At 36.8% G+C, this 20,057-nt stretch overlaps 1 protein-coding gene across 1 annotated transcript in view; it reads right to left on the bottom strand.

Annotated features, from left to right (window-relative positions):
* plxna4 (plexin A4) overlaps positions 1-20,057 on the bottom strand; it is a 270,146-nt gene that overhangs the window by 212,623 nt on the left and 37,466 nt on the right. Inside the window, exon 3 of the mRNA XM_038298573.1 lies at positions 19,268-19,450. Within this exon, the coding sequence (XP_038154501.1) occupies positions 19,268-19,450 (183 nt within the window). The remainder of the gene's footprint in view (positions 1-19,267; positions 19,451-20,057) is intronic.

Here is a 20,057-nt window from a genome sequence, read left to right as displayed (position 1 = left end):
ATTCAGGACATTCATATTTCAATATATCTTTATTGATCTACCAATGTATTAACAGGGAATCTACTTAAAATTTAAATCAAATATATGCCTACTAATGTTATTTTTGGCTTCCCGTGCTTAAGCTCACAAACAAAGTAATCTACAGATCAATTTAAAATCCAGATCTTTATGACTGACTTTCCTCTAAAAGGAATGATTGTTAGTTGTAAAGTGAGAGATAAATGGCCATTAAGTCAAATAATGTATTAATTAATAACTAATATTTGAAATAATAAAACATATTTATTCAGTTAGGATAAAACAGTTTGTTTTTTTTCCTCCAATTGGGCCACATTCAAATGTTCCCATTTACTTATTATTGCTCCTTTTTAATGTGTTGAACCTCTGGCTCTCCATGTTCAGTTGCAATTAATCCTATTGCTAGACATCTGCTTTTGTGACCCATTTAGATTTTAGCTCAAAATGTTACGTTTAAAACATTCTGCATTTAAACTTCTACAACAGGATATTTAGATTTACGGCCGTTTACCTCCAGCCTAAACCTACAGGTGCTGCAAGCACTTTGTAAGTTGGAAGACCCGCAAAGTCAGGTATCAAATACTTATTCTCTCATCGTATCTGACTGATTCTGTATTTTACCATTTTAAGTAATTATCTGTAACTGAAGGGCAGTGCCTACATGGAGGTGTTGTGTTTTTGTCCATTTTTAATCCATTTCTACAAAAGATATATTTGGCAGAAACTATCCTATTCATAATTTCTTTACACCTACATGTAGAGAATCCAAAAAGGCAACTTATAGCATATAGTAAACATCCTCCAATGGATGAGAATATATGCAGTTTGGTACACTTCATTCTAAGAAGAAAATGCCTTATTCTCCAAACTGATGAGTAATATCACTCTTCATCTATAAATCAATTATGCATAATCCCCCTGATACAGAGAATCAGTGGCCCTTTAGTGCTAGAAAGATAAATGTCTGAGTCTGCTAAGTACATGGAGACAAACACTTGTTTATGCAGAAACGGTTTAACTTATTATTTACTTAACCGGGAAAATACACAGTGATGTTAACAATATCCGACTAAGGACTCTGGAGTAAATCCAGGTTGGAATCCCCTTTTGGAGAAGTGCGAAGCAAAAATGTCATAAGAAAATGGAAAGCAAACATGGCTAAAAGATATATTTTCTTTGGGTGGTGTATAAAAAGGCCATGTTTTAAACAGAGGTCGTACATTTGAATTAAGCAGCTGTTCAAAGCAAATTAAATATGCGTAGAAATTGATATTACAGAGGTGAAAATTATATTTTCATTCATCAAGGAATAAATCAGAGTGTTACAATATCTCAAAGAATAATCACAAAAAAAAGAAAAACCTTTGCCTGTACACAGGCATAAAACATTTATATTAGTCAAAAGAGAGCTGGCTTATAAAGATTTCTTACTTTTTCACAATAAAATTTAAAAAGATTGGTTATCACTTAAAATTGTGGTTACTCAGAGATAACCAAGATAGGTGAAAATAGATGACTACTTATATACTCTGAAAGGTTAACCATTATGGAACCCCCTATAATATTGTATGTCCGATATTATGACCTGAATATTTTTATTGCATTTCTAGAAGTCGTCCATGAGGAAATAAGGACTTTTATTGAAATACATTAATGTAACTAATGACAATAACCCCAATTTAGCCAGTTTACAAATATCTCAACTTTGTGAATCAAAAAACTTATTACAATCCTAGATTAACAGCATATATAAGATTAATAATCTAAATCCTGTTGACTTGACAAGTAAAGGTAATTTTAAAATCTAAAAATAACTTTACCACAAAAAAGCTATAATGGAGCAGTCAACCAATGCTTGCTGATCCCTATGGCAAAATAAAAAATAAATAAATAAAACAGGAGAGTTCCTTGCTTTAAACCCTGGCATCTATTGCCACCTTCCTGCTGCCCTACATCCATCTATATATAAGCAAGCGTGGCTGACATTTCTATTTCAGGACGTGTCTCCCTTGGTGTGTCTTCATCAGCCAAGTCTGTAGCCCACGCCATGTGAGAAAGGGTGCCTGCCAACAACACAGTTACATCTGTAGTGTGCTAAGCTGGCTGGGAATTAGAGGCTAAACTGTAGGGCATTGTCTCACAACATAAGGTACTTGTGAACATAAATAGAGCCAAGACAGAATTCTCCATTAAAAGCACATTTGTTCAAATGATACAGCCCAATCAAATAAGGATCCATGCTGTTTTTGTTGCTTGTATATTTAAAATGTGTTATTTTGATCACATTTATCATAAAAGAAACACAAACAGGGTTTAAGGAAAGTTCAGTGTCTTACAGTTTCACCAGCTATGAGCTTAAAAAAGATACCAAGAGCTGCAGGACTTTTTTTACGAGGTTGGAGAGGCCATTTGTGTGAAATTTAGCTTAAAGTTAAGCTGCTACTGGGAATTAAAGCCAAGCAATGATGGCAATGGCAGAAGGACAGGAGGACAGTGGTTTAGTTAGTTTGCCAGTTGTCAGAGCAGGCAGCTGAGACTAAACAGCAATAATCATCTAACGAGAAGCGATCTGGAGTGCCAAACCAGATGGAACAACCACGTGTCTGCTTGGCTCTCTGGTGGCTTTGTTAGCCAAACAGCAACGAAATCAGACACACACAAAAAAAAAGATTAAATGATGGCTGAGATTTAGAAACGGTATTAAACAATTCTGTCTCAACATCTGTTTGTCTTAATCATGCCTATTATTACCTATTAGAATCACATGCTTCTCTCCTGTTGCCACCACTTCCCTACATTATACACCCATTTCCTTTTCAAATTAATAATCAGCATGTTTGTAACTACAGGTTTTTCTGCTTTCACTGTAGTAATAGCTGAACTTTAATGAGAGAAGGAAGAATGAGTCTAACTCTCCAAGGAAGAGTGTAGTACATGAAACTGTGCAGTGGGTTTAGTCAACAATATATCTAGACAGAGAAAAGGAGAATTGGAGTCGGGGGTGTGTGCAGATCACTGTCCTTAGAAGTCATATTTCCCAGGGTGCTCTAGTGTCAGGAATCAAGGACATGGAACAGAATAGGATAAAAATATCCTTACTGCCATTTTTTACCAGATCATTTCAGATACAGTGACACAAGGACATAGTTTCACAGCTTTTTAGAGTCTTACACATCTGGAACATGTGGGGTTGCATAACTACACTGATGGCCAATCTACACTGCTGCATTTAAATTATTCTCTCATCCACTATATTACACCTTTCTTTTCCTTCTCTATCTCACAGCATAGCCTAAAAAATGCATTTTGAGGCTTACATGTAGGTTGTTTATAACTTACACATGTTTACCATAGTGTTGGTTAACATTTTCCTACTAAACTTCTAGATCAATCAACCCAGGTTGAGAAGAAATAAATCTAAATACTACTGTACACTGTGAATTATGTATCAAATGAGTAAACAATCCTAACCCTACAAATCCACATCTGTGTCAGTAAGCTGAGTCATGGTTTACAGATTGAAGCTAATCTAACAGATACAATTGTGACAAATTGTGGAACAACATGTTCCACATCTCACAAAGTATTAAAGCAAATTGTTAGGTTGATTTAATACATTTCAGAAGAAATATTACTTCAATTCTTCAAATATTACTTCATTTTTAATAAAATCCTAAACTACCCTTCTGTGATAACATGCGTATCAAGTGCTGGATTGCAGAGGAGTGTGTAAGCTTACAAAGTAATGCACTTACTGTAAATGAAATCCTCGTTTAAACATTCACTGCAAACCAAAGATGCACGATACTGTAATGGTTCTGGACCTCTGGTGCAAATGCTGTTGATGGTGCTCAGCTTTTTGCATGATCAAAAAATTGGTTGTCAACATGCTGGTGAAGATTCTCTGTCATCCAGGTCATAGTCATTCACAAAAAGTTAAACAAACCACTGGACTGGATGGGGAGCGAAACTACTTCAAACTTGGAAAACAAAGTCCAGTGGTTTGTTTTTAACTTTTTTGAATTGAGTGTCAAAATTTTAGAATGTAAATGAGGCAAACTACTGAGATACTACATAGATACGTTTTACTATTATTACTGTTACTCCTGAACACGTAAAACTTTAGCACCTGTGCACAAATCTCAGAGAACATGCATTTGCTGTCAAGTTGGAACGTATATAAGACATGTTCTTACAAACCCTATTTTATTTAAATCAAAAGCATCAAATCCTAACTGATAGCATGGCTGAAAATTAAAGGAACTTGATGAGAGCTGTCAATGAGAAAAGGTGAACCTGCAATACTTTCTACAGATCTGCTAAAAAAGAATTATGCAATAATTTCTGTTATATGAATGTCTGCATTCTTCATGTATAAGAAAGAGACTGTTGCATCTGACCATTAAAAATGGGCTAAAATGGGATTAAATTTGAATTTGAACTGGTTTTGTAGATATAAAAAACTATCTTTTTTGAAGTTAAAATAAACAGTTAAACAATATTGTAAATGTGTTATTTTTTCGCTTTTTTAATATACCCATTTAAATAGTGTGTTTTTGACTGCAGGTTGGCAATTACAATTCTGTTCATGCAGCAGAGAGGGAAAAAGAAACACCCATAAGCCTTTGGGAGGGATTGAGTGGCTGAGATAAAAATCCACTTATTAAGGTCTGTGGTGAGGATGGAAAAAGAAAGGGCCAAGTAGAGGAAGTAAGAGAAAAAATAAAGACAGAGTATAGGTGTGCAAGATTACATATGCTAATTTCTTTTTTAGTTTATATGCTTCTGCCATCTTTATCTCTCTCAACATTCCTCTCAGTGTCTGTTCCTCCTTGCATCTCATTTATTTACTCTCAATCTTTTCAGGCACTTTCCCCTGCTCCGCACTCTGAATGCATAAAGCAGCTTTGGTACCTGGGATGCACTTCAGCGCCTTGTGTGTCAAAAAGGCCGACCCAGGGACCCTTTTAAAGATGTTTACTTGGGAATCTGCTTAATAGTGCAGCAATCTAAAATTGCAACTCATCAACTCTGCCGCAACAGCATTAGAGGGTTTGCATGTGCACGTGTGCCTCTGAGACAAGTAGGAGGAGAAGCTGAAAAACGTAAGAGCGTGCAAATAAACCCAAACAAACAAGCAGGTGCTGTGAGAGGAAGCAAGTGTTTACAAGTGACTTAATACATGTGGTGTCTAATACAAGTCTCATAGAATACACCCACAAGCACGCGAACTCAAACCTCTAATTTGTACATGATTCTACACACACTGCAGTCTTCATGGGTGTGGTGAAAAGAAAACAGGCAAAAGCAATGAATGCATGAAAAAAATTCCCAGGGAGGTACTTGGATCTGTAGTCTCAGAAGCCTGTGTTGCAGTTACGCTAAGCTATGAAGTGCAGCTTTGCCCAGCAATATCAGCCTAACTGGTTGCTGGTATTTACTGCAGGGAGGAGAGAATGACCCAGTTGTGAGACAAACTATCCAATAAAGAGAGAGGAAGAGGAGGAGAGAGGGAGGACAGGTACAGGAATAAGAAAAGGTGGATAGAGACCCTGGATATCCCAAGAGCCCAACAGTGTGCACTGATTGGTTGCAGGCAGGCAGGCAAGTGGAGAGAGAAAGGGGAGGGCTGCAGAAGGCTCACCTGCAGTGGTGCATCTTTTACAGCTGCAGAAACAGAGCCATAAATCACTTAGTGAATAGCCAAGGACATAGAGAAAGAGTTTGAAGGGTGTCAAAGTTGGGAAGGGATGTCCTTTTTTTATTAAATTAAAATAGTTTAGGCGAAACTGTGGAAATAAGCATCATAAACTATTATCAAGGAATTACTAAATCAGTCTCACTGATGATTTTCAGATAAGCATTTATGAAATAAAATATTTAGAGGGCAAGGAAAGTAGAAAATGCATGTTATTTATCAATAAGAACATTGCTTTTCAGCTAATAAAGCAGAATAATATAAATAAATTATATATATAGAATATATATAAATAAATTATAGGAGGTGCCTAATGACATTCTATTCTTTGTATGGTTTAAATGCTCATCTTGTGTCTAGCTATATAAATTTGTCTTATGCTGTGTAGTGATGGGAAATTACAGTCTGGACTGGTAGGATTACAGCCATCCATCTGGGCTACACAGAAATATATTGTGCGATTAGGTGCTAGTCACTGCATTGATTTTTTCCAGGCAGGTCCACAAATTAACCAACACAACGCAATGATGTGGCACTAAAGGAAATACCAATGCATGAAACAGAACAATTATTAATTTGTTTTAATTTTACTGAGATGTAGCTACTAAACCTTTATACCTCTCTTCACAACTTCTAACAGTGTAAATCATCAAGGGAATATGTCACTTGCTCAAAACCCTATTTGTCCATAGTCTGACTCATAGGGACATAATTGTTTTGACATATTTTTTCATATGGGGGAAAAGTATGCTTTTCTTTTAAAATTATAAAGAGAAAGGGAGATGGGGTTTATCCATCAAGTTTAGATGTATGAAAATGCACTGGATAGAGCATCTTAATGAACAAAAACGTTTTTTGCTTGTTGTTTTTTTAATCTCAAATGGGTATATGTCCATATTTACACAACTTTGGGATAATAATTGCTCTGAATCGGTTTCTTTTTCAGTTAATGGCATGTGTTACAGTCAATATACAGTATCTCCAGGTAACAATTAGTCAATTATAAATTATTTGACAATTTCCATAATTGATTTAACCCATTAGTCTAGTGATTTTTTTTCCGTCCTAAATAATTGAAGAAAGACAAGACAAAGAAATGAAAGACAACTTAGAAAAGAAGAAATAATAATGCTGACTCCACAATGATAACCTGTCTTAGTTGAAGTTGAGCTGCATGCTTGAAGCTGCAGCTGTGAACTCTCCTTCTTTAGAAATAAAGACAGGGGAAGTTCATTTAAATGTGAATATTAGGTGTCTAAGAGACTTTGTTTTAAGTAATTTATGCAAGAAGATAAGTTATTCTTTGTTTTTGTTTGAGACTATGAAGGTGTTTAATGGTTTTAGATGAAGATAAAAGTATCCAATGATAAATGTAGGATGGTGAACTAATTGTTGAGGAGAGAGACCAAATGATCAATCAAATGAAGCAAAAATCAGCAGAATGTGATCTGCATGAAGAAAAAAAAAAATCTGGCTAGCAAAGCTGTTGATTGAGCACAACTTCTGCTCACCTGTAGGGAAAACTAGACCTCTGCTTTCCCTTGTTAAGAATAGCCCTGTAGATAATAGGCTGGATTATTCACAGAAAAGTATAGATATTGCATGTACACTCACAGGCAACAGACCGTCATTTAGATTGCAACACATGAATCCAGTTGCCTTTGCTGGAACATTGACCAGAGCTTTACATCCTAAAGCTCTGGTCAATGTCTGATTTTAACCACAAGGATCTAATAGTAATAGTAGGCTATAGACTAAACAACCAGCTGCAACTTTTGTTTACCATGAAAACTCCAAGCAGGCTGTTAAACAGTCATTGCTGAACAAGACGACCCACAGTTGTCAGTAGCATCATTGCCCTGGTTTCAGGTGCTGCTTCCATTTAAAACCATGTTTAATTTATTATAGAAAGGATGGCACACCCCTGTAATACCCCAGATTATTAGAAAATAAATGACATTGCATAATTTTTAGTTTTAAAAAAATTAAATAGAACAGTTGAACAGTCTAGTTCTCTTAAACATTGCCTGAAAAGAGGACGACTTTACTTGGATCACACAAGATGAGCATTTATACTCATTAAATTTACTCATTACAGCTTTGATTCATCCTGTCTAGCTACCACTACCCAACAGCTAGAAAAACCCAATGTATAATTTTACTGTTAATAGACAAAAAAGAAAGTAAATTCTACTCATTTTATTCAGTAAGATAAACAGTTTGTGTTATTTAATGAAAGAATGGTTTATAGAAAATGTCAAAAATACAAAAATACTGGATAGTAATTAACTTAAACCAATGAAAATGAATACATACCGAGAAAATTTGTCTCATAATTGAACTTTGTTCAAACTAAAACTTAAAATCTTCCTGTCGAGGCCCAAGGCACAAAACCTGTGAACCTTACTTAAACTGTCTGCTTTTCTTGCTGCTCAAACATTATAATACTCCTACTGTAAGGTGAGATAGCACAGAGAGAAAGAAAATGAGAGCTTATTTTATTTAAGTTTTTAGTGATTTCCTTGAACATTTTAATTGAAGTTGTACAATATGCTCTGCCTTTTTATTGTCTAAAATAAGGACAATTCAATAAACTTCAGTTTGTCAAGACAATTAAGAAATCTTAAAGTTTTGACTATTTCCCAATTATGTTTATAAATTTTTAAATTAGTAAAAAAAAAACAGGATTGAAGTTTTTATGGAGACACTATATAATGGCACCTAAGATTCAGAATTATTAATTGACAGGCTCTAAAGCTTTAATTTTTAAAGATGTTCTAAATACTGCTAAATAAAAGAATTCAAAGCTTAACAACTGTGAACAAATACTGCTTTTTCCCAAACCGTCTTTTGAATTGGGATTTAAAATGATAGGCACAAATTCCTCCATAACAAAAGCTCATGCATGATATTCAGGGGCAGCTCTTTGAATGTTTATGTCCCCAGACCTTGACTCACGTTTCTCAGCAGCTAACCTCATCTTAACCCTGAGCCAGCAGCAACACACAAGTCAGCTGAAGTTCAAACTGCCAGGGCGCACGAGGATCAGAATGAGGTTTGCCATTTTGACTCTCACTTCTCGGCTGGCTCAAGCCTTTTAAATCCACGTACACACTGCAGTGAATAGCCACTCGAATCACTCATAGCTCAATATACTGCCCCATACCGGTTCGCCTCTCAGTAGGTGCGGACCCGTGTGAATGAAATGAACATAAAAATCCATTTCACCACTTTCACCTTTTCACTTTACCCTTTTTGACTTTCTTCTCCTTTCAGCTAACTTATTTTATTTTTGCCTGGTAATTTTGCCCTCTACAGTCTCTCCTTTCACTACAGCCATTTCTCTTTATGGCTTTTCACCTGCTCTTGTGCTTCTTCCCATTTCTGAAATAAAAATCTGAGTATGAGCTATGAAAAATATCTCTGATAGCCATCTAAAAGAAAAATAATTCAATTTCTGAGGAAGCCCATTACAACAACATATACAGGTGCTGGTCATAAAATTAGAATATCATGAAAAAGTAGATTGATTTCAGTAATTCCATTTAAAAAGTGAAACTTGTATATTATATTCATACATTACATACAAACTCATATATTTCAGATGTTTATTTTGTTTAATTTTGATGATTACAAATGACAACAAATGAAAATCTCAAATTCATCATATCAGAAAATTAGAATATTACTGAAGACCAATAAAAACAAAGGATTTATAGAAATGTTGGCCAACTGAAAAGTATGAACATGAAAAGTATGAACATGTACAGCACTCAGTATTTAGTTGGGCCTCCTTTGGCCTGTATTACTGCAGCAATGCGGCGTGGCATGGAGTCGATCAGTCTGTGGCACTGCTCAGGTGTTATGATAGCCCAGGTTGCTCTAATAGTGGCTTTTAGCTCTTCTGAATTGTTGGGTCTGGTGTATTGCATCTTCTTCTTCACAATACCCCATAGATTTTCTATGGGGTTAAGGTCAGGAGAGTTTGCTGGCCAATTAAGAACAGGGATACCATGGTCCTTCAACCAGGTACTGGTAGCTTTGGCACTGTGTGCAGGTGCCAAGTCCTGTTGGAAAATGAAATCTGCATCTCCAAAAAGTTGGTCAGCTGCAGGAAGCATGAAGTGCTCTAAAACTTCCTGGTATGTGGCTGCGTTGACCCTGGACCTCAGAAAACACAATGGACCAACACCAGCAGATGACATGGCACCCCAAACCATCACTGACTGTGGAAACTTTACACTGGACTTCAAGCAACGTGGATGAAGTGCCTCTCTTCTTTTCCTCCAGACTCTGGGACCTTGATTTCCAAAGGAAATGCAAAATTTACTTTCATCAGAGAACATGACTTTGGACCACTCACCAGCAGTCCAGTCCTGTTTCTCTTTAGCCCAGGCAAGACGCTTCTGACGCTGTCTGTGGTTCAAGAGTGGCTTGACACAAGGAATGCGACAGCAGAAACCCATGTCTTTCATACGTCTGTGTGTGGTGGTTCTTGAAGCACTCACTCCAGCTGCAGTCCACTCTTTGTGAATCTCCCCCACATTTTTGAATGGGTTTTGTTTCACAATCCTCTCCAGGGTGCGGTTATCTCTCTTGCTTGTACACTTTTTTCGACCACATCTTTTCCTTCCCTTCGCCTCTCTATTAATGTGCTTGGACACTGAGCTCTGTGAACAGCCAGCCTCTTTAGCGATGACCTTTTGTGTCTTGCCCTCCTTGTGCAAGGTGTCGATGGTCGTCTTTTGGACAACTGTCAAGTCAGCAGTCTTCCCCATGATTGTGTAGCCTATAGAACTAGACTGAAAGACCATTTAAAGGCTTTTGCAGGTGGTTTGAGTTAATTAGCTGATTAGAGTGTGGCACCAGGGGCCATCAATTTTGAACCTTTTCACAATATTCTAATTTTCTGATATGATGAATTTGAGATTTTCATTTGTTGTCATTTGTAATCATCAAAATTAAACAAAATAAACATCTGAAATATATGAGTTTGTATGTAATGTATGAATATAATATACAAGTTTCACTTTTTAAATGGAATTACTGAAATCAATCTACTTTTTCATGATATTCTAATTTTATGACCAGCACCTGTATACAACCTTTAAAGGGTCATAGTCATGCTATATGACATTTTTTCTATTCATTTTCCAGGGTGAATGCATACATTTTTTTCTGGAAAAAGAGGAATGTCCCATTCTGCTGTCATGTTAGTTCTAATTTTTGTGTTTTAAAAATTTATTTTGCTCAATTTGTTGGTAATTCTTTTTATGGAACATGCCAATTCATTCCTTTCCTTTATTTCTGATAGCTTGCTGGGTTTTATTCATCTAACTACATTTCAGGTCAGCTAACCCAATGTCAAATTCATATTCCTATTTTGCTACCTTTTCAACATTACTATTCCATCATATTTGTTTCATATAATATTACATACCATGACCACTGATTAAAAAAAAAAATCAGATAGAAATTCATTGACCTTCTTAACACTGATTAGGTTTGAAAGTAGCTATTAAACATTCTTTATCATAACCCCTTATGGTGCTTGACAAAGTTAGGTGGTAAAGACAAAATCAAAACACAAAAATGAGGATTATAATTAATTTTAGGGCTCATACACAAGCCCCATGTGATGCAAATTCACCTTATTCTGCCCATACTGGCTCCATATGACCGTAGGCCAAACAAACAAGGAATATTTACATCCTTCCAAATAACTGTAAACCACAAAACCAAACCATTCATGCCTAATCCCAAGCTACAGTTTCCTTAATACAAAAATGTTGTAAGGACCTCTTTAGGTCCTGTCATTTTTGACCAATATGTAAACAAACACTTATGTATAAATACAAAACACCATCCAAGTCTCCCTATTTGGAAAAGGAATTAGGACTTGGCAGGAGGCCTAAGACAATCTAGTGCACCAAGCACTTATCAGGGGATGATGGAGAAACAGTTGGCTTGGAACAATGCCGCTATTGAAAACCTTAGAAAAGGGACGTCAAGCGAAGGAGCATGCCAGAGGATTCTATAGACTGTTTTTCTCAACATAAGCAGCAGAGTCTATGTAGAGTAACATGCATCAGTTGCTGCAGTAAAAAGTTATCCACCTTAGTGGGAAACCCGCATTTAGATTTTAAATGCATCTTCAACAAATATAAAGTCTTTATGCAAAACTGACATTTAAAACCAAATGTGTCCAAATAACCTCTTACACGTGCTTGTGTGTCTTTCCATATACATTATATATCCTTTGCTTGTGGAGGTGCCTCTGCTACCATGGCAACTCAAGCTGCACTATCTGGTGTAGGAGCAGCAAAACACACCAAGTGCCAAGGCAACGAGCAAGGCTGGTGAGGAATACTTAACAGTAGGAGAACATTGACATTCTGGGAATACGGGCTGAATAATGCAGTGGTTTAGGCCACTTGCAAGCAATGAATGGACAGCTGGGTGTGGTTGTAATGGCTACTGGCTATGGTGATAATAGCAGTGTGCACACGTGTGCGCGTGTGCCTGTCGCACTTGAGCTGCATTGTGTTTATAGAATTATAGGAGCGGATGGCAGTGTAGATCATAAAGTACTGTCTGCATACATGCGCATGAAGCCTGACAGGCCTAAAGCATATTTCATCATTAGCTTTAAGCAGTTAATCCTCTGCTCCACTGACCACAGCTCAGCTCTGCCCATTTCAATAATCTGTGTCTGGAGCTAACCGGCACGTCACGCACGCACAAAAACATATACGTCCAAATCAAGGATGCAATCAGTCTGCAAAACATCTCTTGTCCAAAAATGGAATATTTCAAGTAAATTTCTGAAAAAGAAAGTATGAATAAAAGACCTGCTCATTAAACAGATAAGGGGATCTAACAGACAGAAACCAAAGGGTGGAGTGATTGCTGTGGTTGTAGAGAGGAGTAATAAGGCAGCAGCCAAGTCAGGGTAGCCTGTACACTGCATGAAACAGAAATTGATAGAGGTTGAGGCAAGAGTGAGAGTTGACCTTTCACTTCTCAACAACAAACATTTACAATTTTAGTGTGGGAATTGACCGATTTTCCCCCTAGCTACCCATCACGATAATATGAGCTCCAAGAGCCCAGATAAAACCAATCTTTTAACAAAAATATAACTTCAGAAAAGCAACATTGATCATCATTTCCTTTGTGCCATTCTATCTTCTTTTCTTGTTTTCCTGATTTGTCATCATCTAAACTTTTTTTTTTGCCTCGTTTTCCGTCCATTTTTTTATTTTTATTTTTTCTCCTTCTCTGGAGAAAACAGCCAGACAATTTCTTTGATTTGACATAAATATACACAGCGAAACTGACTGATGATCATAATTCAGTTTGCACAGAGAACTAAGAAGCACATATCTTTAGATATTAACTGCATATTTTATGGTTAGTAAGCAAACCAAAGGTAGAACATTTATATCTTTTAATTTCATTGAATTAGCTCTTACCTATGTATGCTTGTGGATAAAAAGGTCTCCATGTCTTGGCCTGCTTTTCATTGTTTTGTTTTTTTCCAATATATGCATACATGTACTTTATTCACGATATTCCCAAATTGAAAATGGGATGAATGAATGGGAGCAACGAGGAAGCGTGAACTTACTCCTCCAAGTCCTTTTGATTGACCCGGTTTTCAGAAAAACAAAGGTTATAAAATGCTTTCACATCAAGATATATATCTGTGATATATTCGTACAGCAAGTATTTTCAGTGGTAAATATTTTTTCTCTTTCTAAGCTGCAGGATTAAGAATGGATGCCAAAACATAGACCCAGAGATTCACAAGTAGAAATATAATGAAATTAAAGTTACTATCAAACAGGCTATTTTAAAATTACTTGATATTTATTTTTATTCTTCAAACTCTGCTATGGAACATGCTGGATCTGAAGACATGGCAGTCTTTTTGAAGTCTCCGGATTTACATTTCTAAGGAAATAAACATAAAGATTGTGGTTTTAGTAAACCTATCAGCCCTAATTGAACTAATGGCCAATTATTGAGGCCAGAAGGCAGTTTAAGAAATAAACTCTAATCCTGTTGCATTGGGATTTTAAGGATCTTGGTAAAGATCCATTTTCTAGCACCAGCTCTGTCACACCTGGCATCAAGTCCCTGCTTTTATTTATAGAAATGATTACTTATCATGGCTCCAACACAATCAAAGTTTATCGATAGTTTACATACATCCTATTATTTTGTAGTAAAAAAAAAGTAGCAGAATTGGCCAAAACTGGTATATGCATGTCAAAGCTTCGGATAGACAAGTGACTGGAACTTCTTCCCAGTCAATTGTTTTGCTTCAGTGTATTCTTCTGCAAATGCACAACTGTGTATATATAATTTGGAAATAACTAAAATAAAGGCAAGCTAAAGTCCTCCAGTTTTATTTGCCTTTCATATTCCATCTTGCAAATTTTCCTGCCATTGTTGATGTCAAGTTCAAGGTTAGCTGCTCATTGTATTGAGCGCCAATGCTCCCCCATTGGGACTGACACAGGGAAGATGCATTAGCACATCAGCAGGTAGTTCTCAATCTCATCTTTTTACTCTCTTTTCTCTACTTTTTTTCCTCCACACCCTTCTCTTGTCCCCTAGTCTACCTCTCAAGCCTCAACCCCATGCAGATAACTGGCCGGCTATTTACTAGTGTGCACATTAGCTTCTGCATAGACATAAAGGGCTACTAATGCATCAATCTGTGTATATTTGAAGAAAAAAGTAATGATTAGCAATGTATTAGTCTAATGTGTTTGTCTCTACATCAACAGTTATACATCACCCCAGTGTTAAATGATCCAATGACCATAAACTCAAAGCCTGAAGGAGGTCAAGTATTTCTATTTGACCTACTGCTGTATATTGGCCTGCAGTAAACAGCTTTAAACCCCTCCCAGCCTCAACCTTTTATCTCATCACATCTTCATCTCCTCACATGTTTATCACGGACCAAGGAACACACAAACTGACAGAAGCCATACAGTCCATTCCCTTTCAGAAGCAGGAGGTAGCCATCAAAGAGCTTTCACACAACAGCTCCACTCATCCATTGACAGATAGACAGGAGAAGGCAGAGAGATGAATCAAACACTCTAGTTGGAGACAACGTTGGAGAAATGTAAACAAACCTGACAAAAAAACAACAAAAAAAGCTCATATGGTGTGCTCTCAGAGGCATTGTAATTTAAATGATCTGAAAATAAAATAAAAGGCAAAGCAGAGCAGTACATAGACCACATTCTGCTCATCTAGAACATCTAGAGTCCTTGGTTTTGTCCTGTGCTCTCTTAACTTCATAGTATAGGTCTAGGACATATACATTGCAATAGAAAAGGTTTATTATAATGTCAGTAAAAGTGTGTATGTCATTAGAAGTTAATGCAAGACCTGGCTAAAAATTAACATTGCAGTAGCCAGACTGATATGTGTAGAACAGAGTGGAGTTTTATGTTATCAGTCTGGGATGGCTGCCGTTCAGTCTGTCCGTGAAAAGGAGGGACGTTTAGTTCGGGCTGATTGGGGCACGTGTGAGCTAGTATCTGCCTTCAATAATATGCTTTCAGCTAATCGTAGCAGCGTGATTCATCTGCAGCTTCTTGATTGTTTTCACAAGTAGCAGTGTAAGCTGATCTTTTTTAAACGAGAAATTGTCACTATTTTACCTAAACCGAGTCAATTGCATTATTGACAAGTGCGTCCTCCACCAGTCAGATTTGTTATGAACCAGCAAGGCCATTCTGACTGTCGTCCTTCCTACATGTCCCGCCCCAGAAAAACACTGCTTGCATGTCATTGTTCTGACCTGCTGGTGGTTCTGAGATGGATGAATTAGCAGGAGTCTTTCAGAATGGATTTTTTGTGAGGCTGAAATAACAGATCTCGCGACAATCCAGCTTGCAGGACAAGGTTAGCTGAAAACATGGTCTGAAAACAAATAGTCACGCATTGAACAAAACACTAATGCAGGGATAGGAAACGTCAGTGCTTGAGTGCCACTGTCCTGCAGCTTTTTGCATTCACTTCTGCTCCACTACACCTGAAATGAAATGCCAAATTACTTCCTTGGCATGTCAGTAAGTTTAGCAGAGGCGTGGGTATTCTACATTTACTTGTTTCAGGTGTGTGGAAGAAGTAATGCATGCAAAAGCTGCAGGACGATGGCAGTCCAGGACTGATGGTGCCTACCCTGGATGAATGCTTAAAAGGCCAGCAATAAATACTCATGAAGTGTTTTTTTAACATGCTGATGATGAGGTTGGTGTATTATTCACTTCCTGTACTCACAAAATGGAACCAATAAAACTGTTGCCAATAAATTTGATTTTCAATTATCGTTATACCCCCACTTGTACAGTATGTAACTGCACTACCAAAAAAAAAAAAAACTACATTTATACTACTTTTTTAAGCCAGCTGAACATGTATATTGTCAGTGGACATAATGCAAAGATAAATACCCAAGTTCAATGTGAGGATGAGCTTAGGATCAGGGCCAATATGCCTTGCCTTAAGAATAGGTAAAAGGGCTTGATTATACATTATGCAATTAGTGCAGACATAGTGGAGCTATTTCTGATTCCACTTCCACGAGTCTCACATTGCACTTTAGAAATGTTATACTAACCCCAATTACGTTAAACTATTTTACAAGCAAATTGAATTTAATTCACTAGGCTTTCCGCTCAGTCCGAGTTCATGATGTCATAAACGTAAGCCTGTAAACAGCAACATTTAAACCGTCCAAAGACAGACTCCATTAAAGTCTGCCCACTCTCTTTTCCTGTAATGCTTACATTTATTCTGGCTGACGTGTTTGTCACAAGACCATAAATAACACTGAAAAAGCAGATTGAAAGACGAGCAGTGTGAGAGATGGTCAAAGAGAAAGAAATGGGCGGAGACTAAAGGATGGAAATGTAAGGTGGAGGACTCTGTATAAATCAACGTCCATTAGTCTAGGGGTTATAAAGTCACTGATGAAGGAGGTGGACTTGGGCTCAGACCTTTTATTGTCTTGTTGTTGTCTTTTATTGCCTGTGATGTCATCTAATGGTATACAGTTAATGACAGGGGAGGGGAAGTGTGTACAAGGGAGGGAAGGATGGGATTGTAATGGTGCTCTGCGTGCACGCCTTTGTTGACACATGATATTGATTGCCTTTGTGGAAGTGTCTATAAGGGTTCTTTGTCTGAATATACATTATTTTTAGTATGAATTTTTTTTTTTAATAGTTGCTTGCAAACAGTTATATGGAGGGTACCCTCCTTAATTCACATGGAGTAAAGAATCAACATGTTTCTTTAAGAAATAATAACGTTTCTTTGTGTTTCTACTTATCACTCATGTTATCACTTCTACACTCTCATACCTAAAGTTTCTAGGCTATTCTATGCCATTTTACAGTATAGATAATCATAATCAATAGTTTACTTTAAAAATGAAACAAATTATTGATTGAATGCATCCCAGTATAAATCATGCATCTCAATTACCTGTTTGTAACTAAGAAATATTTAATGAAACTAAAATTCAATATAAGAAAAAGGTAAACTCTGCCCAATAATTCTCTTCATCTCAGCTCACTGGTTATGCCAATGTTTTATTTAGTCTGGTTTTAGTCACTCCCATCAGAGTATCTGTGTGCATTCATTTGAAAGACAGCAATGCATAGGAGCCTAGGGTTCCATCATACTTTGCAGCAGTGCATCATCGCATTAGCTGTGAAAAGGTCTGCCACACACAAAAGGGCATAGAGGCATGAAGGGGGACCAAGGTGGGAGCAACAACACTCCAAAACCCAGCTTATCCACTACTTCTTAACTCCAAGGGGACAAATCCTGTTTAGCCAAGGGCTCTGAAATCATACAGTGACATAAGACCCAAGGAGACACAGTTATAGTTGAAGATATTAGAAAATGCACCTGATAAAACTAACTTAAATCTTTTTATCACTATTGCTTTGCTGCACATTTTGGCTTCCAGTGGTGCCTTACAAATGTTTCTTATAGTCCTTATTTTTTTACCAGAGTTACAAAAGACAACCTAAAAAGTCTGACTTGTATTTGATTAAATACAGAATATTTTTCACAAAAAACTTTTATCCCCTCTATTAATTCTCACTAGATTCCCTGTCTAGGTCTGCAATGCTGCTATAAAATGTTTCATTAATTGAACGGTTTATTCACTGTTGACATACAGTTTTAGCTTTCTGTTTTGCATGATGGCTAAAAACTTGATCTGGTCTAATCTTCAAGAGCACCATCTTTTAGCATTTTGCTTCATCTCCTACATGCCTAATGTAAACATATTATATAGATTGCTTAGAGACTTCTGTCTGCAATTCTTGCATAAAACGTTTTATTTTTAGTGAACAACTAGTAGCTGTTCTGTTAACTGATAAGTAAACCTTTGCTTTGGATCTCTGCATGTTCTTTACATCTCTTATGTGATTGATGATTACATTACTGATAATTACTCTCCTTACCTGAGCTATCGCGTAGAAGTTATAACCCATCCTAGCTTTTAATATCTCCATCACTTTATCTGAGACATCTCTACTTTATTACTTGATTTCTGTGTTTCTCAGTCAACAACGTATTACAAGCCTCAGAGGCTTTTGTTGTACAGCTGCTTTTATGATGAGATTAAATTACGCTCAAGCAAATGCATTTTGATGGGTAACTTCTCAAGACCATTTGTTGCACTGGAGTTTTTTTTTCCACTTTACAATTAAACACAAACAATAATGATAATGATTAAAGGTCACATGAAACTTAGGCTGGTATAAAACCTTTGCAAAGGGATTTTGAACGAATAATCTATAAAGATGCAATAAAATTATGGTAGCAAAAATAACATTTAGTCAATTAACAAATTGCATGGTTCCATGCATTCCATTGTATGCCATTATCAATCACATAAATTACATCGTAATAAATTATGCATTTCATCTCATTCTGGCTTCTTAATTTGCCTCACAAAAGAGACAAAGTTGGTCTAATTGTTTCTGCAACATGCTGATCTGTGCTGTCTAGCAAGTTCTGCAGCATGCTGATGCGTGCAACAATTCGCCCCCTCTGGAGTCCAAAGAAAAGGGAAACTATACTGGATCCTCCTGATTGCAGGTGTAAATGAGTAAATACGTATATTGTGGCAAGGATGAGCTAGACTTTGGAAGATATCAGATAGGTTTGTCAGTAGAAATAAAACCCCCTCAGGGGCGCTCCTGATTCCCTTTCCCCAAAACACACACAAATACAATTTCTTCCATGGTAGAGAACTCACACTCCCATTCACTTTCCTCCTCTTTCATTCAAGCACACGCACCTTCGTGCTGCGAAAAAAGCTGATTCAGTCGATTTGCCTGAAAGTCAATCCGCCTTTCTACTACTGTCCATCCTCCAATTCAGTATTCCCAATGCAACAGTCTTACTACACATTCACACAGAACGAAATCAAATCTCTACTCCAATCGATTAGGCCATCTATAATGCAGTTTACTCAACCAAAAATCGTCTCTTTACCTTCTTCACTCGTCCACTTTTTGTACCAACGAAGACCAATGAGTGGTTCTTGTAGACATAGGCAATCACAGAAGTCATCTTGTCAACGGCGTCTGAAAAGAGAGGCTTTCCACGCACCATCTCAGAAACACCCAGAGGTGCATTCATGTCAAGGCCACAAAAGTCGTCGTCGATGGTTAAGAGCTGCAAAAAAAGGAAAAACAGAGAAATCAACCCCAGTTTGGTACATCTCTAAAAATCACTCAATGATTTTATCGCATTTAATGGATATTATTTTCCAACTTGTACTTACAATGTAAAATAAAATTTTACCATAATAATCACAAACTGTGCATTGTGGAGGTGTGTTACATGCATTGAAATATAAATAATATGATAATCCCGCAAAACTTTATGACCATTTTAATTTAATTATTATTCATCAGTTCTTTATGTGGGATGAAGCAAAAATGTAAACTGTTTTGGTAACGAAGACTGCAGTCAGCCTCAGGTTCTTTAATAGAAGCTGCTCTGTCAAGCTTTATTCCCCATTGTCCCCCCAATGCAACAAAAACTCATGAAATGCTGGGGCAGCAAGATATTCACCTACAGTAAGTGATTCAAATTGAAATAAAAAAACAAAAGAAAAGCATTTAGCAATTACTAGACTCAAAGGCAGTCGCGATTAAGTAAAAAGACTGGCCATAAGAACTTTGGTTCGACTTGCTGAATGTGAAAGGCCCCTAAATTACAGAAGTACTCGGTTAATTAATATGCTCCAATTGAAAATGGGTTAAACTTAAACATGGCA

Source organism: Cyprinodon tularosa, unplaced genomic scaffold (assembly GCF_016077235.1).
Source record: "Cyprinodon tularosa strain WSP-4 unplaced genomic scaffold, ASM1607723v1 ctg111, whole genome shotgun sequence".
In the NCBI taxonomy this organism is placed as follows: Eukaryota; Metazoa; Chordata; class Actinopteri; order Cyprinodontiformes; family Cyprinodontidae; genus Cyprinodon; species Cyprinodon tularosa.
This window is presented reverse-complemented; position numbering and strand designations above follow the sequence as displayed.